Consider the following 24,931-nt stretch of genomic DNA (forward strand, 5'->3'; position numbering starts at 1 on the left):
GGCGGACTCCGATAACGTTCTGCCGCAGCCCTGGCGTGCTATCGATACCTTTGTACATCGCTCTTATCGATATGCGGGGCACTTACCAACAGTCGGGGGAAAAGAAAAAATTGTAAAATTTGAATTTTCAGGAAAACTAGTGTTATGTGAAAAAAAGGACATATCTGTTTTTTTAAGACCATTACAAATAATTTCGTTAAAAAGTCATAAGCCAACATACAAAACCCAATTTTCAAGCCCAAATTGATTTGTGGGCATAATTAATTATAATTTGCTTTTCATAGCAAAATATTTACTATTTCGAATGTGTTTACTCCGTGGTTTGGAATAGGTAATTTTATAATTAAATAAAAGATTTAATATTTAAAGTTGATTCACCATTTTCGTGCTTAAAGAAATTTTAATATAAGCCTAGTTAACTAACTAGTATTCATTGGCGGAGGACTTTTTTCCTTTTTTTATAGTACTTTAAACATTTTTATGGTAACTCGAACGTAAACGTACTACGTAAGATAAACAATTTTATAGTTATCCAAACTGTAACTATTAATTGAGCGTAAAAGCTTAAAATATATTCTGTTTACGTCACGTTATCCTTCACGACACGTTGAGGGTCCGTTTTCTCAAAGATCGAGACATTTGGTTGGTTTCAGAATATTGGATTTTCAATGCCTTTCGTTTGATCAGATTCAATCCAGAATAATATCTGTTCATTGTCTCGACTGAAAATTTTTTAAGTTTTCCAACGGTATAAAAAAACCACAAGAGTAAGTTCTCCAGAAGAGGGGCGATCACTTTTGTCTTTTATTCACATTTCACGATACAAAATGTAAGCAAATAGAAAATATAAGACCAAATTTGTATATGTTCATTAACAGATAAGTGTGTATTTTCAGAAGGCTATTTTAACCAGCATGGAAATATTTTAAACTATTTTTCTGAAAAGTCTTTGCCCTTTGAGTCGGCTGTGTAAATTCCCGCATTTTTGGATGTGCATCAAAAGTTGAATAATTGTTTAACCATTCGTGTGTCTTTGATTCAATTCAAGGTCCACATCTGAAGTTCGACTCGCATGGCAGCCACGAAAGAGCCGAGCTTCCTATGTACAGTTGGCAAAATAAGGTCTCGAAACTAAGCCAACAGCTACATAGTTGGGAAACCCCAGTCTTGGCTTCCGCCCCCTCCTCCCTCTCCGCCCCCTCCGATCACTGCGGCAATAGATGTAAGCCTTTCCTAGGGTATAGCCCTCAATAAAGCGTTTAAATTGTCTTTCTGTGTTTGGATGAATGAGAGCTCCGTTACGTTACACTTGGCCTGATGATGGCTGATATGCGTATTGCCGCAAGTTTGCGCAAATTGAGCTGTGCAGGTAATTTTGACACGCTTTGGAGTGTCAAGTGTGCAATTTTCTGTTTGCACTTCGCCAGCTTCACGTAACGCCTGGAATCTGAAATGCAAATTACGCTCTGCCTTATCAGCGTAGCCATTAGCTGCGAAAGGGAGTGCAGGCTCCAACAAACTACGCAGCTGTATCGACCGCACCGATCTAACATTGACACAGTTTTTAGGCAATTGCACTTGTTGTCGGCTCGACCAGAGCCACCTAATGTAAGACAATAAACATTTTCCGAGCCATTTGGCGGGCCGGTAAAACGGCCAGGGCTTTGGAAAAATTCCGATGTGGCAGAAGCATTCTGTTTGGACAATTGCGGCCGACAACACGCTCCCGGAAAACCCCAATACCTTGGAACTGGAACTGGAGCAACCATGTGCTGGCCACTGATCTGTTTGCTTTCCGCCCTCGTGCTGCCGCCTTCGGAGGCCCAGTTCTACCCCTTGGCTGGACCAGACCCCCCTCCAGTTCCTCGCCTGGTCCTCTACAACCCCCTCAGTGGCCAGCAACTGGAGCCTCTGCGCTACACCGCCTTTCTGCGACGCGCCAGGCGACAGCCCGTGAACGGGAACATCGTGGAGCTGCCGCAGCTCTGGCAGCCGTGCTCCTGCGCCGAGTTCGCCTGCCGCTGCTGCCTGGGCTTGTCCCTGGGATTCGGGGAGGCCCTCAACCAGCGGCTGTGCGCCGCCCTCGAGTACAGCCGGGTGGACCTGGGCCTGCGCCTCAGCGTCGAGCTGAACCAGCGCCAAGTGGCCAACTTCGGGTTCTCGGCCCGCAATCCGCCCGACTACTGCGTCCCGCTGCTCCTGCCGCTCCCGCTCTTCAGCTGCCTGCGGCTCTACGACATCCGGTCCTTCGGCGAGGGTAACCTGCAGGTCTGCCTGTCGGTGGTCTTCAAGGTCCTTGCCAGCCAGTTCTTCGAGTACCGGTTGAACTGCCTGCGCTTCGGCGCCAACGGGGTGTTCTTCGTGCGCGACGCTCTGCAGGATCAGGACACCGTGGAGCTGGAGTCCGAAGGAGGGGCGGTGCAGGAAACGTCTCAAAAACGTGGGAATGTGCTCAATAATAAACTGGCCGATGGGAGCAGCTTTAGTTAGTACGCCCCACAATATTTCTCCTTCTTTTTCTCACTTGCTATTATTCACCATGATCCATGCATGCCTCCATCCATTACACGTTAAGTGAAAAAGTGAAATTTTTGTTAATTAAAAACCATTTTATTCGAAGCCCCCGCCCAGCAGCGCTGGCTCCATGGAAATGCGAAAATTGACAGTAAAACTATAGCCCCACTACGGTTTAAAATTTTTGTGAGTGATGAAGCGACTGCTAAGATCTCAACGCACATCCAAACGGATGTAATCGTTCTTCGGACCACTTTCGTTAACGATCGCGCTCATGGCAATTACTTTTTCGCCTTTTTAAAAGAGGAGTGGCAGGCACCGACCTTTAGCCTCCCAAGATGCAAATGGTTATCGCGTTGAAAAGGGTTGGGTCAAGTTTCTAAGGGAAGATACCAAGTGTATGCGTCGCGGACTGTTTTAAGACCTACACATTTAAAGACAGCAAAATCGACGGAATCAAAAGTTGGTAACATAGGTAGTTACCAAATGGGCGTAATAAATCTAAATGAATGCCTTCCAAATATTACTACACATTATCCAGAGTAAATGGAATTTCGAATCTATTTAGGCAAGAGGTATTGAATTATTGACCTTGGTAAGAAGTTGTGTACTTCAAATTGTACCAATGTACGTAGGCAGAAATAACCACGTTTTCCAATACACTCCACTAACTCCAGGCTTAAAGATATCGACTTTAAAATTTATGGGTATTTTTTAAACTAAAGTTTTTTTTTCGTTATTTAAGTGGCCTACCCTATCGCACAGTGGGTGGAAACTAATTGGCAGTTAACAATTAATAAAAGTCTTCATGTGGAGTACCTTTGCGTATACATGCTATAAACTAAGCTTAAGTATTTACCAATCATTGATTAATTATGAAAGTTCATAAAAAGTTCAAATATCCAATTCAGGGGTAAAATTTGGTCCGATTAATTTGATTTCCTATAGTGCACTGGCCATTAGTCAAAATTTCTGTCTTGTATCCTTTTTAAACCCTTACAGAGGGTATTATAATCTCAGTCAAAAGTTTGCAGCGCATTGAAGGAGACATTTCCCACCCTATAAAGTATATAATTTCTTGATCATCATCACCAGGAGAGTCGATTTAGCCATGTCCGTCTGTCTCTCCGTCCATCTCCCAGTCCGCCCGTTTTTACGCAACTTAGTCCCTCAGTTTTAAAGCTATCTGCTTCCCAAAAGTTGTCTTTCTATAGCAGGTAGTATATAAGTCGGAACGAGCCGGATCGGGCGACTATATCATATAGCTCCCTTAGGAACATCCGGAAAAAAGAATTCAAAAAAATTTTAACTTTGTTGTTTTTAATAATTTTTTTTTCTCTAAGATTTGGAAATATTTAAATATTTTGGAATTAGGGCATTAATTAAATTAAAATCTGACAACAATATAGAAACGATGGCAAAGTGCAGCTCAAAATCGACATAGCTTTATTGATTTTAGTAATATGGGCATAGAAATCAAAATGTAGTAGATTTGTAACAACTGCAAGGGTATGGTAACTTCGACCTGCCGAAGTTAGATTCCTTTCTTGCTTAAAAGTTATTTTATTTGTTTTTAATTTGTATATACTATTTAGTTAATACTAAATAAATAAATATGGCCATCAGGCCATAAACAACTGCAAGTTAAAATAATTTTTTTATTTACATATATGAAAATATGCAGAAGCAAATTAGTAAAAAAGTGATTAATAAACAAGTTGTTTAGGGAATTCGAAACTGAATAATGAAAGTAAGGCCTGACCATGTAATTTTCCTAAAAATATTATTGATTACTCAACAAACAATTATTTTCCTAATAAATACATTTTGTAATTCAAAAATGTTCAGAAAAGTAGAACGCTGACGATTACCTGGTTGTGTCTGCCGAATTCCATGGAATCAACAGACGACAGTGAAGATGTCTAGTTTGAGTGACAAGCTGTTTAACCCCTTGCAGATCGCCAAAAAATGAAAAAACAAGATTGAGACAAAGCGCACACATACTTAAGATGGGAGATCCGCAGCTGCACGCCAATGCACTGTGGGGCATTCGACCACTTTGGCTGGTTAAAATCGAACAGCGAAATTTACTGTCAACCTATCGGCTCCTGCCCCAAGTTTTACAAGCCAAAGTAAGTAAAGGGGGCACAAAATGAACACACTCAGCTAATCCAATTTATTTTTAGTTATTTCGTCGACGAGATATCAAATGTTATATAAATATTTTTATAAAAAGTTAACATAAGTTAGTATATCAGAAATGGAAAATTGATTCTCTTAAAAATAAAGTCTAAAGAGGGAAACTTGCATACATTTTATTTGCAAAAAGAGAGTCCAATATAAACACTGTATTTTTACTTATACTTTTAAAAATGTTTTACTTTATTTGTTTAAATGATATTTTTCCCCCTAAAAGCTATGAGAAAAACCCTGTTTTGATTTTAAGTTATAAACTACGTTTTCGAGTAGTGATCGTTTGTCCCATGGTAAATCGACAGCCAAAAGACGTTGGTGTTTCTGAAGCGACGCAATTGCGCAATTGTTGGCTCATTTTGGCTGCCTCTTTTTTGGCGTGCTTCAGCTTTGTTTACCGCCTCGGTCTCAGTTAAAGTTAATGTTGCTGTTTTCGAGAGCAATTTTGCCTTGGCTTTGGATGGCTCGACTTTGGTGTCTCTGGGCCCGGCCGATAGCGCTGTCGGGGAGGGGAGGGTCGGGATTGGATCGGATCGGGCGGGATCGGCCGGCTCCACTCCGGCGTGTCTCTGCCTATTCCAGCCGTCGACTGAGTACGAGTGCTTAGCTGGCATCGCCTGCATCGACATCGCCATCGCGGGATTTACCTTCGCTGTTCGTTGACGCTCTGCTGCCGCCTCGGCCGCTGCGCCGTCGGCCTCTAAACATATGTATACATAATAATTTTACTTTTTTCTGCTGTTTTCCAGCTCGCTGCTTTTTAACTTGCAAGCAAGAGTTTTTCATTCGCCGTCAGTTGTATTTCGGTTCGCGCTGCGATCTGTCGCACATTGGATTCGCCACCGCTTGCGAGGGAAACAAAGTCAGTACTCGATCATCACTATCCCGATCTATATCCTGTGCTGCGGAAAAAGCGCAGCTTCTTTTACATCGAGCTTCCCGGAAAAGAAAAGTGAGTTCATGACGCAGCTCGTAGGTTTGCAGTAGGTGCAGTGTAACACGCTGCGTATGCGCACTATTTGAGAGCCCTTTGCTCCGCGGTCTTCAGATAAGTGCCGTCAATCGTAGCAGTATGTAAGGCTATCGATCAAATACTGGATTTTCCAGCAAGCAGGCCCACAACCCGTAGCTGTTTATATGACTCTTGAGAAGTTTCCGGGAAACCCCGGTTGAGCCGGCGGTTCGAGGGAGTTCAGCGGTAGACATCTGGTCGTTTTGGACCCGTTTTCCCATCGCGGCGCCCGACCTACCCCAAGTGGGATCTGCTCACCTCAGGCCGCCACTCCGCCTCGCGACTTTGAACGAGTATGAGTCGGCACTCGAGTTGCGCACTCATCCAGACGATGACAACACTTCACACTTCAGCTCGTGCGTGGGCCTCCGAAGACGCGAAGTAGCGAAGTCGCGAAGATGAGAGGAGGCAGTGGGCCCTGTCAGGCCCACCAACCTTTGACTCGGGCTGAAAGTAAGAAGAGTTTCACTTTCAATTGCGACACCCAAGACCCAAGACCCAAGTCCCAACACCCAGGCCGGGGGAAAGCGGAGGGGCAGTGACTAACACGTGTAATTAAAAGATGCTGGCTGGCACAGAAGACAAAAACATATCGCTGGGCGGCCCGGCGAATGTGCTATCTTCGAAGTTTACGATCTCTGGGTTTCTCGTTTCATTGCGCAGAGTCTGCGCAGAAAGTACGAATGTGGATAAGTGAACGACGGACAAAAATCATGTTAAGTTTCTCACTTTTGGGTGGGAAATGTTAATCATAAAAAGTAAAAGTAAAATATTACGAGTCGAGGCAGCAGCGAGCTTCGTTAGCCGCAGTCGCATTTGCATTTCGCACATGGCAGTGGCGAGCAACTGCACCATCTGGTGGCCACAGAAACAGCCACAATCGTCGATAACAATGAGCAGAGCCAGCGACCGTTCAATTGCCGGGCTTTGGCCAAACTGCACAGAAAAAAAGCAGGCTGGTATTCAAAAAATATCTCTAGATATTCACGGGCTAAATAGCTATTTAAATTGTTCATATCGTTTCGATATGTGAAAAGTATCTTTTACATATACTTATGTATATCCCACTCTGTCAAAACTGCTGTCATAAGATTTGTTTTTATTTTTGCAGTAAGTCACGATAATATCATATCATTTTGATTTTATAGCAGACATATAGACATTCGAAAATATTTGTATAATGTGGTATCTGGTCCAAAATGATGTGTAAACTAATGGGTAAATTTTTCCTGTGTACCAATGCAGCCGACCCCTTCGATTCGGATGCACTCAGCTGAAGGCGGGAATCGTTGTGGGCGGGGCCGCTATTTCAATTCAGCCTTTGTTGTCCGATCTCCTCACAATGCACGACGCGTTGGGAGGCAAGCTTGGCTTGATTGACACCTGACATGGGCCCAAAGAAGCTAATGGAAGCGCAATTGAGATTGGCCCTGCCCCGGTGGGTCAGGGAGAGAGTTGCATTCGCCGGCCACACATTCTGGGCTCCACGAGGGCGGGAGTTGCATCATCGGCTGGGAACCCGTCATTAAGTGTGCGCCGCCTGTCGCGTCTTGTTTTGTATGCAAAAGACGTGGAAACGCGAATTGGAAGAAATTCCAGATGATATATTAAGTGCACGTGCACAGCTAACTTTCCGCCACTAATTTCCGACGACTCGAATCAGAGGAAATTATAATTGCAGGCTGCATTTCAACACTCGACCCCAAATCGCTTGGCTGCTGTTATGCTCCGCTTATGACCATAACAAGGGTTATGGCCAAGACAAATGTCTCGGGCGCGCTTCCGCCGCTCACTCATGGCCCAAATCTCTCATCGCGCCAGTGATGTAATCCCCGATGGCCGAGAGTGGCCGAAAAAGCGATTCAGTCGAGGCTTTGGAACGTGCGCATTGTCACTGCAGCTGGCGGCCAGCGGGGAAGCTGCTATTGATTCAGATATTGGGGCGATGCAAACTCAAAACTCGTTTTGGAGCGCTTGCGCTTTCTGCAACAAATTTAGTTATCTAAATTTAGATTCTTGAAACGTGGGCGCTACTCTTTCGATTGCTTGCGAATGTTTCAGAAAATTAACTCAGGGTATTTGCCCAAAAAATAAAATCAATCATTTTTGTCATACAAGATAAATCTCTCGAAGTCAAATTGGAATGTAGTGACAGTAAGGATGCCAAACTTCATAGATTTGAAAGATATTTTATTTATATAAGGCGGGAATAATATCATTCAATCGATCTAGTCAATTTACTTATTATTAGTCCACTTAATGTACTAAATTCTCGTTATGGGTCATAACATAACATAACTATTGAGGTAATTTCATGCTTTAAAAAAATTCCGTCAGAGGAATCATACAAAAACAACCTGTATTGGTCAATTTTTTTTAACATATTGTATATTGAGGCGATCCTTTGTTTAAAGAACCTTTAAATGAATAGATCCATAATAAAGATTTGTTAAAAAAAATAATAAAAATATTTTATTTCAGATTTTATATGTCAATAGCACATTGAGCTAGTTATACCCGTTACTCGTAGAGTAAAAGGGTATATTGTATTCGTGCAAAAGTATGTAACAGCTAGAAGGAAGCGTTTCCGACCCTATAAAGTATATATATTCTTGATCAGGGTCACTAGCCGAGTCGATATAGCCATGTCCGTCTGTCCGTCCGTATGAACGCTGAGATCTTGGAAACTATAAAAGCTAGAAGATTGGCATTTTGCAAGCAGATTCTAGGAGTTCCTACGCAGCGCAAGTTTGTTTCAAAAAGGTGCCACGCCCCCTTTAACGCCCACAATCGCTTATATACGATTTTAAAAATTTATATATTTCGGAAAAGTAAAAATGCAGTTTTATTGTGTTTATCAATACCTATCGAAATGTAGAAGAAATTTTTCAAATCGGACCATTCGTTAAAAAGTTATGCATGATTAAAGTTTCTATCTCCATCTCCCTCGCACTCCCTTTACTTGAGTAACGGGTATCTGATAGTCGGGGCACCCGACTATAGCGTTCTCTCTTGTTTTGTTTTAAGGGTAACTGAGATTAGAAAATCCTGATTAAGCATTTGTTGGCCTGTGTATTCGATTTGATCTAGATTATTTCCAAATGAAATATTCAAAAGTAATGTATCCGAAAAACTTAGAAAAACGAAAGCAAGCTAAGATTTTAAGAAGGTAATCAAATTTTTAAACAAACGATTTGGTTACTTTAAAGAATACGACAGGAATTTTTTTTAAAAAACACTGTTTTAGGGTCCTTTATTACCTTTAAAGATTTTCATTCATACGTACTGTTGCCTTTTATCAAGTAATTAAATTAAAATTATTTGATTTCGATTACATTTATTTATACACACATAAATCGAGCACATTATATGCATGTATGTATACATGCTGCAGAAAGTACACCAGCCTAACAAACGCGAATTTTTAGTATGTATAGTGTTAAAATCAGGGAACTCCAGAATATCGTTCCTTTTTTTATTTATTTGGCCTTCTAAAAACTAAGCCTCTCAAATGCATTAATCGTTTCACATAGTTTTTACATTTTTTGTGTGCATTGACATTTGGTGACTTTCTTGATTTTTTTCCTTGATCAAAGCAGACGATGAGCCGGGCAAGACGCTAATGCGAACACCTATACACCTAATCTATACTAAAGTAACTATTAACGATAGGTTATTCTTTATCGTAATTATAATGGACAATAATATTCTTTAAGCTTGGGAAGCCAGTACGGTGTACTTTTCATAGTTGGCATAGTAATCTTTTCAGAATAAATAACATAAACATTTCAAGAGTTTTTTATTTTGCCTAATAAATAACTTTTAATTTTTGCACAACTGTTTAAATATAAATAAATATAATTTCTGCTTTACATTATCTTCATACATAATCTTTATTTAATCTGTTTTATATGCTTACTACTACTTTTTTAAAGTGTTTAGCATTCACGATTCCCAAACTGAGCCCTTGTAAATATTTTAAATATTATATCTGAAATGTATTTGATTGTTAAAAGAAGAAAATATTTTTATAGTATGTTTAAAAGCTGTGCATCATTAAGTTTATCAGTTAAAGTAATTAACACCTTCTTAATGGTTTTTTGAGGATGTCAAAAAAGAGTGTTATATATGGTAACGCTTGCAAGTAAGATATAAATGATTCTGCCGTTTGTTTTTTGTCGCTGTTTATAAATCTCATCGCTGCTTCTTAAGACAATTTTAAAACCTGTTACATTTTTTGTAATAAATGTATAATCATGTTTGCCTTAAAATTTGAAATCCAGTATTTTGTTTGTCGAAGGTGCGTTCATAACACCTTTCTCACCTTGCTAAAAGGTGTTTAATTCTGTAAATAATATATTACTTTTTTAGTTGTTAAGTACCAAATTACAAAAGCCAAAAAGAAAGCTAGCTTCGACAATGCCAAATTTTGCGTATATGTGATGTGGTCTTCCGTTTTAAATACATGCTGATAGTACTCAAAAAGGGCAAGCCATCATTTTTTTCCTCTAAGCTTCACAAGCTTCTTGAAAGGGTACATTGCCTTCTGAAAGACATACGCAAAGACACAAACAGCAGCAAATGCTGCGGCGGAATCATCGCAAAACAGACGCGACTTGGTGCAGTCGGCCGCGTCGAGTTGAAAGTGAAAGTCTTGCCGACGGAGCGGAGCGATTTGGGTCGAAGAGCAGTCGCAGTCTCTGGTTAACCACCCGAGCTCCATTTTGAGTCCCGGTCCCAGTCCCAATCACAATCGCGGTCGCGAACTTTGCCGCGCACTTATATTGAAAATGCAATTTACAATTTACTTAATTGTTTCTTTTTTGCTTTTTGTCGGACAATTTGCCTTCATTAGTGGCTTATTGGCTTGATGTTAGCGCGGCTGCAGCGTATGCGTAATATCTTTGCCAGCATCTAATCGCAAAGTTGGTTAATAATCAGATAAGTGTTCCATTGCCCTCTCGCAGAAAGTGTTTTCGACCTTATATATTATCCTTATTCAGCATAAATACTAGCCCTGTCCACATGAACGTCCAAATGGAATTAATACTTTCGGGTACAGGTTACACCTGCCGACGTATCATCCTTACAATTAATCTTGAATGTGAAACTTCTAACTTACACTAATACAAATGTGTCTGTCTACTAGAAATTTGTAACAAAAAGAAAATTCGCCAAGGCTTCGATTTCATTAATACAACAAGAAAGCCGAAGTTTATATACCCTTGCAGTTATTACAAAACGACTACGTTTCGATTTCTATACCTATATTACTAAAAATATAATATTACTATGTCGATTTTGGGCTGGATTTTGGCATCGATTCTATTTCAGATATATGATATTGTTGTCCGGTTTTGATAACACTAAAAGCGTAATATAATTACTATATCTCAAAGGAATGTTTTGATAAAGAGATAAACAGCAAATTAATTTTTTTTCAATTTCTCCTTCACTGCGTTACAATCAAGGGTATCAAAACATATATGGTAGTTTGGGACTAAATATACTCATATACTCGTATATACGTTTTAACCCCTAATTTATGGCAATTTTATTGTTTTAAGGAAGATTTTTGAACACGATTACCCAGAACTCGTAATGTTAAATGGTATATACCATTGTTGTAAATATATGTAAAAGGACGATTCAAACATTGCCAGATTGCAATATAAAAAAATATGGCCTTAATTACAGAAAATGTCGATGACATTTTCCTGAATACACCATTTTTAATGTGGGTGGGAGTGTTTACCTAAAAAGCTTATTTATAGGAAACGCTCACTACAGCAAACATATTGGAACATCGCTCCCATTAGGCGGAAGTAAGCTTGCGGTTTGCTATTTTCTGCAACAAAAATGATCTAATGGGCATGCTTGACCGCCTTTTTTTCAGCACGCAGAGGTGGTCTCGTTCAACACCTCGTTGAATTTCCCGCGGGCTCGTAATTAAACTATTCACAGCCGGCTAAATAGCCGGCTTTGGTTCCATCAGTGCATCTGTGCAGACTTAACTGCACTCGCGTGTTTGTGCTGGGTGCGTTGGGCTCAGAAAGCGAAACACCGATTAAAACTGCAACTTTCGTTTGGCGCTCTGGCATGAGGAAACCACTCGAACTGTTTGACGGTGTCGGGATTGTCGCTAGGCCATCGCCTTTGCTTAAGAGCTTATAAATAGTAATGGTGCTTTTTTCATACCCTAATACCATTAGTTTAAAAAATTATGTTAAGTTCAAAAATTACGCAATAAACCAAAATGAAATTTATAGCTGTAACATGACTTTTAACAAAGCAAAATCCCTATTAGTAGTTCGATTTGATATGCAATTTTTCAACTCTTCTTTCTCAACTTATTATTAGGTTTTTGAAGACACTTTTCTAAAAAAAGAAATAAATTTTAACTACGATCACACTCAATCTGTCTAACTCTCAACTAAATGGCTACATCACTTTCACCCCACAGCCCACGCAACTCACCAGAAAATGGCAATGGCTCGCTGGTCGGGATTGCATGCCGTGATCGTCCTTCTGGTCTGTTTGGCAGGCTGTCAATCCCTTCCGGATCTTGGGGAAGGCCGCAGCCCGAGCGTAACCGGAAAGCCAGCCCTGATTCGGACTGAGCTCCGCTTTGGCCGTAACCTGGACCCCTCCAAGGTGCGGGTGGTGAACGTGAAGTCCAGCAAGGGCGAGGATGTGGAGATCCTGGTCGGGAAGAACAGCAGGAAGGCCCGCGCCGAGGAGGCGGCTGGCTCCTTCTTCGTGCGCAGCGCGGACGTCAAGCGGCCCACGATTCGGCCCGCGGAAAAGGCCAGCGGTCGCCAGCTGACCTTCGAGCACAGCCCGGCGCTGCTCAAGCAGAGCCAGCTGGCCCAGCAGATGGGCGACTTCCGGCAGCGCAAGGCGGAGGCCGAGCAGCGGCACGCAAAGCTAATCCAGCTCCAGCTGGCCAAGGCGCAGAGCAAGGCGGTGGAGTTGGAGTACCAGGCGGCGCAGGGAGAGTCGCGCCGTGGACGCCAGCTCGTCGCGGACGTGTCTTGGCAGCCCGCCTACGCCCAGATTCCGACGCATCCAGTGCCCCGCAAGAATTTCTCCTTGGCCGTAGACCGCCAGTGGCAACCTTTCGGGCTGGACCATTCCGTTGAGATCCTGCCGCGGGTGCAGCGCCTGGCGCCGGGACCCTCGGTCAGCTTTCCCAGGGACATGGAGCTCGCTGCCTCCGACGTGCAGGAGTACTTCGCGGGCGACAGGGACACCCGTGCCTATGCCAGCAGCGGGGCCAAGTCCTCCCAGGGATACCGTCCCCAGAACCTCATCACCAAGCACAACTACAACTACAACGCCCTGCCGCAGAAGTCCAAGTACGTCACGTACATGCCGCACTCCGTGGTGGTGACGGCCAGTGCGGGAGTCGCCACGCCCACCGTGGGAGTCGCCCACACGCGGCGTCCAGTGCAGAGCCCCGGGCACGGGAGCCCCCACCACAACCCCATCGGACAGAGCACCCACAGCGTCGTGGACGGCCCCGCAGTCACGCTCATCGAGGGCGTCCGAGTGCCGGACAGTGCCGAGGACAAGGTGAAGACCTGGCGCAACGCCCGCGTCCTGAACAACCAGCTGGTGCCATATCCCGAGGGCTACACGCCGCCGAGGGCGCAGATGCCCAGCTTCGACCGATAGGTGCGGAGTGGACCAGAACGGAGGGTGTCGGGTGCTCAACGGTTACTGCTATTTATTGATTTGTCTATTGTTAAGCTATTTATAAACGTTGAATTAAAGTTGTCAAGGAAGACGTTCGGTCTATCTCATGAAGTCGTTGACGGTCAGCACCCGGATGTCGCTCTTGCGCAGAAGCCAGGAGCACGCGGGCGCGTCGAAGGTCAGGTAGACGACGTGCATCGGCGTGGTCTGCATGAAGCCGTTCTCGGACAGGGTGTAGCGGTATGGCTTCAGCAGCTCCAGGTACACGAATACAGCTGGGCGCTTCACCTGTATGGTGATGCTGACGCTGTTGCGGATGACATCGCTGGTGTTGAGGCAGTTCCGCGAGGCGATCTCGTACTGCGGAGGTAGAAATTAGGCTTGGGGTCCGGCTACAGTGGGGCATACTCACCTCCAGGCCGGGGTCCTCTAACCCGACTGCTGCGGAAATGCTGCTGGGGAAGAAGTGGGTCTTGGAGATCACCTCCTGGCCGCGGCGCAGCTGGAGCTCCAGAAAAGCGTTGGTTTTGGTGAACTGCCCCTGCAGCAGGTCGGCGATTGGGATGACCTTGTCGTACTGAACGCCATTGGGGCGCAGGGTAACTGCCCAGGAGGTTGATTCGCGCGGCAGGAGCTGGGACCAGAGATGAACATTGGCTACGACTGTCAGCTCCCGCGTGTCCACCTCCAGTTGGTCGCAGATAAGCGAGATGTTCAGCGAGTCCGTGGAACTTTCGTAGAGGGCCACGATTGCAATGGGCGCCAAGAAGTCCCGAGCCCAGTAATGAAGAATCTGTGGTGGATGGACAGAGTAGGATAACAATGACTTGGAATAAGCTTCAAACAAAAAAGTGTGCTGCAATGAAGACCAGCTCACCTTCCAGTTCCCGTAGAAATCAATGCCGGACCAGGACGGCGCCACCCATACGTCGTTCAGCTGCCAGTAAAGGGCGCCCATGGTTTTGTGCGGAGTGTCCCGAAGGCTGCGGTACAGCTCCGTTTCCACCTTGGTGGCCATTGCCTGGGCGATCTGGCTGAAGTAGATTAGGGCGTTGGCGTAGTTATCTTCCTCTGGCAAGGGAAGCGGAAGGTGTCTCTCCACCAGGGTGATCACGGGAACATTCCCCAAGGGGTGGTGCTGGCGGTGACTGATCAGATGGAGAAGGTCGTCGCTGTCGATATTGCTACGTTGCCAGGCGTATGCGCCAGGAAAGCTCTGAAAGCCGTACTCACTAACGAATCGAGGACGTGGATAAATCCCCGGATCCCAGCCGTCCCTTAGGTAATCGTAGAAATGTACTGAGGAACAGATCCGTTTCAGAGTGGGGCATTGTACAAAATCACCTCTTACCATCGCCGTTGTGATTATCCTGGGGGTTGCTGGAAATGTAGTTGTCCTGCTCACTGGCCTTGCCATTGGAGGGCGAGGAAACCAGTGGCTTGGGTCGGGAGCTATGCGATACCAGTTTTAGCTCGTGGATCACATTGGCCAGGTAGAGCTCCCGGTACTCGCTCTCGAAGCGATCTCGCTCGGAGAACGTGCCGTACCAGTTCTGTACCAGGGCGGCTTCGTTTTCATTGTTGGTCACAAAAATGGCCACGCTGGGGTGGTGCGATAGCCGCATGGCGTTCTGCCGAACCTCCTCACGCACCGATGACAGGAAGTCGTCACCCACTGGGTACATTGCACAGGCAAACATCATATCTTGCCAAATCAGGAGGCCCAGACTGTCGGCGAGCTGGTAGAAGTAGTCCGACTCGTAAACGCCGCCTCCCCACACCCGCAGCATGTTCATATGCGCTTCCTTGGCGGACCTCAATAAATGGGAAACTTTAAATGAAGAATACATATTATTACTCTGGGTTTTTCTTGGACCTATACATTAAATGTTCATTTGAAAGCACCGGAAACTAATCAACAAGCGTACACGTTCTGGAGTCGATTTTTAAATTTGATTAAATTTGCTTGACTATTCCTTTACTTTACGAATAACGGGTATATGAAACTGAAGAAATAAATCATACATTTAAATTTAAATATATGAAAAAAGAGTAAGCGGATTTAGCTAAAAGTAAACTCAAAGAATATTCGTTTTTATCAAACAAAAAAAAAAATTAATCAATACTATGTGAACCTTATAAATTAACTGATATCATTTCGAGCAATAAATAAAGGCAAAGAAATTATTGTTTAAAAGTGATTTTTGTAAGAACACATACATGTATACAAAAAATAATGTTTTTGTAGAAATAATCAAACCGACTATTAAATCGTTTAAGGTCTTTATTTCCATTATGTTTCCGAATTATCCGAATTATTAATCAATTATAACAAAAAGGCAGACTCCAAAATCTGCAAATATATAATAAATATCAAATGGCACATTGCCAAATACGCCAAACTCAAAAGGGAACATTTTTTAAAAGACTTTTTTAGTACATTTTTTTTACAAGGCCCAATTATGTATGTGTGGCGTCTTTAACAAAAATATCATTATTATTTTTTTTTATGTCCTTCCTACAATTCCAACAATAACCAACAAAGTATGGCAAACGCGGGATAAGCCAAAATATGTTTTAAATAGTTTCATTGAGTACTTTCAGAATCTGAAGTCAAAATTATAGTTGATAGGCGTTATTAATGGGATAAACAGATAAAATAATTTGGGATCTAAACGGTTCGATTTCTATTAGCGCTGCGTTTATATGTAGAAAAGAGGGACGAAAGAGGTTTGCTAACAATTGAGTGCTTAGCTTTTGATGCATTAGTTTTTCTGTGAGTAACGTTTCCATGTGGAAAATTTCGTTGGAGCTTCATAAACAATGTAACAAACTTTTAGGCGTTATTCACCATAGCTTGGCATTCATAGCACGCATCGCAAATTCCTAGCGGTCTTATTTTAATTATCAAACTCGCGGATCGAATACATAAATTTTAAATACAATACACATGGATAATTTCGAGTTGTTTAATGTTTTCTTAAAACAAACTACACAATAATATCGGTAAGCTGGTAAGTATTATTTTGTTGTATTAATAGGGTTTAGGGGACTCGAACTCCCCCATTCGAATGAAAAGCGACAAAAAATGTCGTCTTAAAAAGTATGCTCTAAATATTCTGTTATAATTTGATCAAAACCGGTCATTATAAATAACTGTCCTAATAAATATTCTAGACAAATAGATGGATTGAAAAAATTGTGTTCTTCTTTCTGTTTAATAAAACATCTTCTGAAAACCTTTTTTTGTTTTTTATTTAACGTCATACTAATCTGATAGAAGATCGTAGACCAAAAAATTCCAGAAGACTTTGGCTTAACACAGAAAGGAAAGTAATTTTAAAACCCTGATGGTATGAAATGGACTTACTCTGGTCATTTGTTTGCATTTCGGGTAGGATGTGGGATGGTATATAGTTACTGCCCTTCATGAACATCTCCACGCCATTGACACGGAAAAGGAAGGTGTTTCCTACGCCGTCTGGGGCGGGAACCTCGATCAGTTCGAGCGTGCGAAAGCCCACTCGGAGCGACTTGTGCGACTTGGTCTTAGAGCGAACCTCGGGTTCATCAGGGCCGAGCCAGGCCTTCAGGGTGAAGTGGAGCGGATAAAGCTTTTGCTCGCCGTAGCCATTGGGCCACCAGGTTCTGACTTTCTCCTGCGAATTGATATCGGTACTTGACACAGATCTGAACAGCACAAAGTCGAGCCGATGTAATTAGTAGGCGGTACTCACGATTGGCACGGGCTGATCGAACTCAATTACTGGCGCCAAGTGGCTGATGGTTTCCAATACGTATGTGTCCACAACCACCGGATGGTCCAATAGCTCGCTGCAACTCGTATTGCCCATGAGTAAGACAATGGATTCAATTGGCGGAAGGTTACTTACACAGCGTACAGAACCAGTTTTCCGTTGAAGTCCTGTCCGCCAACCGCGTCCAGGTAGCAGCGAATATGCATATTCCAATGCGAGCCGTTGATGCGGCTGACGTCCACGTCAACGTCACGAATGACGGCCACTTCGTAGATCTCCAGTTCCACTGTCTTCCAGATCCCAGCAGAGGGGGCTGCAGGACCCCAGTCCCAGGAGAAGCTCGCTTGCATCTTGCGCAACATGTTCATGTGGCACTCGCCATGGTATCGGTCGGGGGGGCATTCCGGAGGCACGCTTTTGTTGGTCTCGTTCAGAATATTGGCTCTTGCCAGGGCAGCTAATACGGGCGATTGGATCTCCACCTCAAGCAAGTTTTCCGCTTGGAGCAGGGAGCTCACGTCGTAGGAGTAGCGCACGAACATGTTATCCGTGCGTCCCAGGAGCTGGTGGTTCAGACGGACCTCCGCCACAGTGTCAATGCCGTGGAAGGTCAGGTTGATGTGGCCGCGTTGGTAGTGGCGGACGTCAACTTTGCCGTTTACGAAAAGAATATATTAGCAGCAATATTCAAAGGTGCATAGTAGGACAAAGGAACTGATATCCGCCGGGCGGGAAAAATTGACTTCATCCTGTAGCTTTACAAATTAAATTATTAATGCATGTGCACTTTTGGCTATTGAGCAAAAATCAAACCACATTATCAGGAATTTCAGGTCTTTTATTAAATTTTAAAGTGTGCCCAATTACATTTTTATACCCTTGCAGAGGGTACCTATTATAATTTTGCTCAAAAGTGTGCAACGCAGTGAAGGAGACATCTCCGACCCTATAAAGTATATATATTCTTGATCAGGATCACCTCCTGAGTTGATATAAGCATGTCCGTCTTTCCCTCTGTCCGTCTGTCTGTTTCTACGCAAACTAGTCTCTCAGTTTTAAAGACTTTGCACACACCCTTCTTTCCTATGCACGCAGTATATATGTCGAAACGACTATATCCTATAGCTGCCATATAACTGATAGATCGGAAATGCCATTACTTTGATGTTTGTAAAGTTAGGAAGCTGGGATTTTCTATGGGTTTTATATTTGGTTAATCAATCCGACCTACCAAATTTCATAAGGATCGGCCGACTATATCCTAAAGCTGCCATATAACTGATTATTCGGAAATGCCATAACTTTGGTGTTTGTAAAGTTAAGAAGTTGGGATTTTCTATGGGTTCTATTTTTGGCCAATCAATCCGACCTATTAAATTTCATAAGGATCGGCCGACTATATCCTACAGCTGCCATATAACTGAACGATTGGAAATGCCATAACTTTGGTATTTTTAAAGTTAAGAAGTTGAGATTTTTTATGAGTATTAAGAATGCATCATATGAATAATTTTTAAAAATATAATTTACAGAGTATTCTGCAAGGGTATATCAACTTCGGCTCCGCCCGAAGTTAGCTTTTCTTTCTTGTTGTACATATATTCTCCCAGAACTTTAGAATAGCTGGCCAAAGCCTAATATTTTTAATGTTTGTTATTTAAGTGCTCTTTTCTCAACATCGGACCAGATATTTTAAATCGGGACTAAGTTTTTTTCCTAGCAACTGCAAAAATGTGATATCAAACAAGATTTGAATTTACAATTTAATCTTAACTACTAAAACTAGCAAATTCGGAGGTGCTATTTCTATGACCTTATGAAAACGGAATAAGAATTTAAATAATAACTTTACTTTAAATTCTGTGAACTACAAAGCAACTGAATTTCAAAACAAATGAAGGACAGAAATAGAAATAAGGAAATAATGACATTATATTGAGCACCACTGTATTTAGTCAATAATGCCCCTTAAGGATTTTTTGACAGAAAGTAAATAAAACAAACTTACACTGAAAGACATTAGAGTAAGTCCAGTTGTCGTGGGCCAGATAACGCAGCCCGATGTCATTGTAGGAATCCAGCACTTGAGGTCCGAAAACACTGTATATTCCCGAGGGCAACGATTGATTTGCAATGGTAAGGGCTACAAAGAAATATTGACAAGAAAACCCAGTCTTTCAGGACCACTACATACATTTATTGTTTGGTAAACAATTTCGCCGTTAAATTAATCTCCCTCAATCGTTGCTTGATATTCTTGATAAAGCAAACTACTTTCTAATACTCACAGCCATTCTGATTAGTTATCGTCCAATTGCCCAGCTCTATAACTTCTACCTTATCGCAGTGGACTCCGCATATAAGAAATGCGAGAATTCCGACCAGAACAGCGCCGCAAGCACCAAATATTCCGCATCCATTCCGGCACTTCATCTGGCAATTAGGGGTCGCCCCAACTCAGTGGGGCTTTTTAAAAGAAGACTAGCTCCCCTTTTTACTAGCTTACATATATCAGAAAGCTATATGTACGGAACCGCTTGGAGCGCTACGTAAAGCGAGGAGTTGTTCCAACGACTCACAAATCGCGAATGCGTCGCTCGACGATTTGGAACAGATCGTTGGATCGTTGGAGCGACAAGTGAGAGTGGGAGAGTGTGTGAGTGGAGAGAGTATGAGAGAGCCAGAGCGACTGGAAAATGCATTGGTAATGAAATTAATTTCAATGTCACGCTCCTCTGAGCATATCAGCTGTTACTTAAAGGTTTGTGTTCAAAGAGCGCTGGAACACAAATAGGTGCCTGTGTGCGCCGACTGAGGCATACCTTATATAAAATTTCTATGGTTTTGTTGACTTCTGTCTAAACAAAACAGACTACATTTTTTTAAGCTTAGTTTTGTATTACTAAATTTTCTATAAATTTTCACTCGCCTGGGCTTAGAGTTGTGCATTCTTGAGATATTTAAAAAATGTATTTATTGTTTTTAGGTTAAAAACAGCAAAAAACAGAGAATTTTAACAGTCTTAAGCACTTTAAATTTTTTTTAAAGTTACAGTGCTTTTAAAATTAAATGTTTCCGTTCTTTTACAATAATTTAAAAAACCAAATTTTTCTCCATTTCGAAGCTAATAGTCACCATCTACCGTCAATGATGGTGCCTTATAATGCCGGGCACTGGTTTCCCTGGTTTGTTTTAAATTTGTTCAAATTATTAATAAACAACTCCCCACACATTTGGATGTAAGATGTCTGGGATGACTGCATCGAAGACTTAAGGGGGTCTTCTAGTCTAGAGGCTTGAATTTCGAGCTTTTTTAACAATTAATAAAAATAAAGCAATAGATATTTTTAGTATCCGTTTTTTTTATCATTTGTTTATTAAACTTAAAGGAGCACATAAAATAAATTAAAAAAAAAAAATTTGTTTTCATTAAGTTATTCGTTCTTGAAGAAGAGGTGAAAAAAAGAGGCCGTGTCCTCGTCGCCATGATTTCTATGCTTGTCGTTATTTTAAAAATAAAACAATGATAGATTCTTAATGAGTACGATTGTCGCTATGGCATGAAGCACCAAAAAAAAAAATTTTATACCCTTGCAGAGGGTATTATGATTTTGGTCAAAAGTGTGCATGTCCGTCTGTCCATCTGTCCGTCCGTCCGTCTGTCTGGTTCTACGCGAACTAGTCTCTCAGTTTTAAAGATATCGAATTGAAACTTTGCACACACCCTTCTTTCCTTTGCACGCAGTATATAAGTCGAAAAGGCCGGGATCGGACGACTATATCATATAGCTGCCATATAACTGCCATAACTTTGTTGTTTGTAAAGTTAGGAAGTTGGGATTTTCTATGGGTTTTATATTTGGCCAATCAATCAAACCTACCAAATTTCTTGATCGGAAATGCCATAACTTTGGTGTTTGTAAAGTTAGGAAGTTGGGATTTTCTATTTGTTTTATTTTTGGCCAATCAATCCGACCTACCCAATTTTATAAGGATCAGCCGACTATATCCTATAGCTGTCATATAACTGGTTGATCGGAAATGCCATAACTTTGGTGTTTGTTAAGTTAGGATTTTCTATGGGTTTTATTTTTGCCAATCAATCCGACCTACCAAATTTCATAAGGATCGGCCGACTATATCCTATAGCTGCCATATAACTGAACGATTGGAAATTCAATAACTATAGTGTTTTTAAAGTTAGGAAGTTGGGATTTTTTATGACTATTAAGACTGCATCATATGAATAATTTTATATATCAACTTCGGCTCCGCCCGAAGTTAGCTTTCCTTTCTTGTGTTCACTAATTTTTCCAATATTATAAATTTAAAATTTTTGTTTTTTGTTGGTTCCGGCTATAGAGATATATTTAAAGAATATTCATGCCAAGTTTCAAGTAAATCGACTGATTAGATCTTGAGATATAGTGGCGACCGCATCAAAAAAAGTAGTTTCGAGAAAAACGCGTTTAAAGTTTTACGTTAAGTTTCGGGTAGCGTAACTGATAGAATATTACGTATAAATTACATTCCCTTAATCAGCTATTCCAGCTTCATACAATGACTTTCAAACGATTAGTGTAGTATACTGGAAATAGGGGTATTGTTATAGAAAGAAGGAAAGAAATTTATTCATACTAAGGTAGCCCGGGCTTCCAGCTACTTATTGTTCCAGTCGTTCGCTCAACCGGTCTAGTTGCCACGTCAATAAAACGGCTATAACTTTTAAAATAATTTGAGTTTTGAAAAATCCTTTTAGGGAGATATTTTTTTATACCCGTTACTCGTAGAGTAAAAGGGTATATTGTATTCGTGCAAAAGTATGTAACAGCTAGAAGGAAGCGTTTCCGACCCTATAAAGTATATATATTCTTGATCAGGGTCACTAGCCGAGTCGATATAGCCATGTCCGTCTGTCCGTCTGTCTGTCCGTCTGTCTGTCTGTCTGTCCGTATGAACGCTGAGATCTCGGAAACTATAAAAGCTAGAAGATTGGCATTTTGCATGCAGATTCTAGGAGTTCCTACGCAGCGCAAGTTTGTTTCAAAAAGGTGCCACGCCCCCTTTAACGGTCACAATCGCTCATATACGATTTTAAAAATTTAAATATTTCGGAAAAGTAAAAATGCAGTTTTATTGTGTTTATCAATACCTATCGAAATGTAGAAGAAATTTTTCAAATCGGACCATTCGTTAAAAAGTTATGTGTGATCAAAGTTTCTATCTCCATCTCCCTCGCACTCGCTTTACTTGAGTAACGGGTATCTGATAGTGGGGGCACCCGAATATAGCGTTCTCTCTTGTTTTGAATATCAAAACTATCGAATTATGAAAAAAATTTTTCGATTTTCTCAAATTTCTAGACTAGAAGACCCCCTTAAGGACAGGAGTCTTCAATCCCACCATGAACTGATCGCTCCGGCCAGGCAGATAAATTAATTACAGAGGGAGCAGCAACAGCAGACCCAAGAGCACCAGCGCGCGGAAACTAAAAGCGTAATTCTGATATAGAAAATAATTCCTATTTCTTAAAGCAATATATTGATAAATAGAAAAACAGCAAAATAATTTTTTTTTTCATTTTGATTTTTATTTTTTTTAATTTTTCGATTTTTATATGGGAGTTATATACCTCCCATAGGAAAATCGAAAAATTAAAATTTAAAGTTAAGAAAGTATAACTTTTTTGTTTTTCTTCGGCCATCTACATATATCATATAGCTCTTATAGGAAAATCACAAAATTAAAAAAAATAAATATAAACAAGAAGGGAAAGCTAACTTCGGGCGGAGCCGAAGTTGATATACCCTTGCAGAATACTCTGTAAATTATATTCTTCAAAATTATTTATAAGATGCATTCTTAATACTCATAAAAAATCCCAACTTCCTAACTTTAAAAACACCAAAGTTATGGCATTTTCAATCGTTCAGTTATATGGCAGCTATAGGATATAGTCGGCCGATCCTTATGAAGTTTGGTAGGTCGGATTGATTGGCCAAAAATAAAGCCCATAGAAAATCTTAACTTTCTAACTTTACAAACACCAAAGTTATGGCATTTCCGATCGTTCAGTTATATGACAGCTATAGGATATAGTCGGCCGATCCTTATGAAATTTGATAGGTCGGATTGATTGGCCAAATATAAAAACCATAGAAAATCCCAACTGCCTAACTTTAAAAACATCAAAGTTATGGCTTTTCCGATCGTTCAGTTATATGGCTAATCAATCCGACCTACCGAATTTCATAAGGATCGGACGACTATATCCTATAGCCGCCATAAAACTGATTGATCGAAAATGCCATAGCTTTGGTGTTTGTAAAGTTAGGAAGTTGGGATTTTCTATGGGTTTTATTTTTTTCCAATCAATCTGACCTACCAAATCGCGCTGTCCTTAAGATTATCCTTTAAAATTGTAAGGTATAGATGCTGGTCCATTATAGTGTTTATAAACACAAGTTTCCCAACTCCAGCTGTCCCAACACACCCCCAGACCATCACGTTACCGCCGCCATGCTTAACGGTTGGTGTTACATTTTTAAGCTCCAACGCTGTGTTGGGTTTCCTCCATACTTTTTGGGAGCCATCTGAACCAAAAATATTAAATTTGGTCTCATCACTCCAGATAACGTTGTACCAAAATGATTCCGGCTCGTTTACATATTTGTATGCGAAATCTAGCCTCTTCTTTCGATTTACCAAGGAAATCAATGGCTATCTACGAGGTGTTCGTGCGTTGAACCCCTCCTTGTGGAGCACATTTCGAACAGTTTGAGGGTGAACTGTTTTGCATGAGCTTCGAAATATTTCCTCCTGAGCCAAGGATTTGGCGTTCATCCCTATCGGTCAATTTTTTCGGACGACCGGATCTTGGCTTTACTTGGAGGGTTCCAGAGTTCCCGTAGGAATTAATAATAGTTTGCACGCTGGATGGAGACCTCTGAAGCATCCTACCAATAGCACGAGCTCCTTTTCCTTCCAAATAATGTTTTAAAATTATTTTTCGAGTTTCAAGTAAAATTTAGCTTCCTCGACCCATCTTGACCTCTCACTCCAGCAAAATCAAATGAAATGAACTTAAAATGCATAAAAATGCAAGCATCAGAAGTAGACTGAAGGAAGAATTCGCGATCACCGTTAGATTTGGAAGGGGAATTTCAAAGAAACAGAGAGATGACGAGTGTACTTAAACTTTTTTGGTCCACTGTACATCATATACATAGCTCCAATAGGAAAATCAAACAATTAAAAAAAATAAAAATAAAAAAATGTATTTTGCTGTTTTTCTATTTATTAAAATATTTCTTTGACATATAGTAATTATTTACTATATCATAATTACGTTTTTATTTTTGTCAAAATCGGACAGCTTATTAATAGCTGCCATAAAAACGATGGCAAAATGCAGAGCAAAATCGACAATATAGGCATAAAAATGTAAATGTACTCGTATTGTAAAACCTGCAATGGTATTTAAAATTTGGCTTGCCGAAGTTTGCTTCCTTTCTTGTTTTACTTTAAAATAACTTTTTAAGGTTGTATGCAGTAGTAGTTCTACAAATATCAGGCAAATAGGCCTGCCCACTCCATGTATATTTAAAAAATACATAAGAAATGTCCTGTCTCTTATGTGTATCTTACAAGTTTTTAAAGAAGAATCGATTTTTTTCGAGGAAAAGGGAATTCCTCGTTAAGAAAGTCGTATTTGTGTCCAATTTTAGTGCATTAAGGTAGAGTTGAAGAGACAGAG

General features: G+C 41.3%; 3 protein-coding genes across 3 annotated transcripts; 2 read left to right on the forward strand and 1 right to left on the reverse strand.

Moving 5' to 3' along the window:
• The first annotated feature begins 1,039 nt into the window (after window positions 1-1,039).
• On the forward strand, window positions 1,040-2,635 carry LOC108052194. Its single transcript, XM_017134533.2, has one exon. The coding sequence runs from the start codon at window positions 1,768-1,770 to the stop codon at window positions 2,488-2,490; it is 723 nt and encodes a 240-aa protein (XP_016990022.2). The 5' UTR covers window positions 1,040-1,767; the 3' UTR covers window positions 2,491-2,635.
• Window positions 2,636-5,277: 2,642 nt separating this feature from the next.
• On the forward strand, window positions 5,278-13,508 carry LOC108052202. The gene is made up of 3 exons (XM_017134542.2): window positions 5,278-5,361; window positions 5,457-5,659; window positions 12,183-13,508. Exon 3 carries the CDS (start codon window positions 12,203-12,205, stop codon window positions 13,394-13,396), a length of 1,194 nt encoding a protein of 397 aa, XP_016990031.2. The 5' UTR covers window positions 5,278-5,361; window positions 5,457-5,659; window positions 12,183-12,202; the 3' UTR covers window positions 13,397-13,508.
• Window positions 13,424-19,753, reverse strand: LOC108043086 (beta-mannosidase). The gene is made up of 9 exons (XM_044457099.1): window positions 19,464-19,753; window positions 19,184-19,318; window positions 17,311-17,824; window positions 17,155-17,251; window positions 16,788-17,076; window positions 14,769-15,248; window positions 14,295-14,716; window positions 13,830-14,210; window positions 13,424-13,777 (listed from the first exon to the last, which is right to left on the reverse strand). The coding sequence occupies exons 1-9, from the start codon at window positions 19,606-19,608 to the stop codon at window positions 13,517-13,519; spliced, it is 2,724 nt and encodes a 907-aa protein (XP_044313034.1). The 5' UTR covers window positions 19,609-19,753; the 3' UTR covers window positions 13,424-13,516.
• Between the last annotated feature and the right edge of the window lie 5,178 nt (window positions 19,754-24,931).

This window comes from Drosophila rhopaloa, unplaced genomic scaffold, assembly GCF_018152115.1.
Source record: "Drosophila rhopaloa isolate 14029-0021.01 unplaced genomic scaffold, ASM1815211v1 contig_155, whole genome shotgun sequence".
In the NCBI taxonomy this organism is placed as follows: Eukaryota; Metazoa; Arthropoda; class Insecta; order Diptera; family Drosophilidae; genus Drosophila; species Drosophila rhopaloa.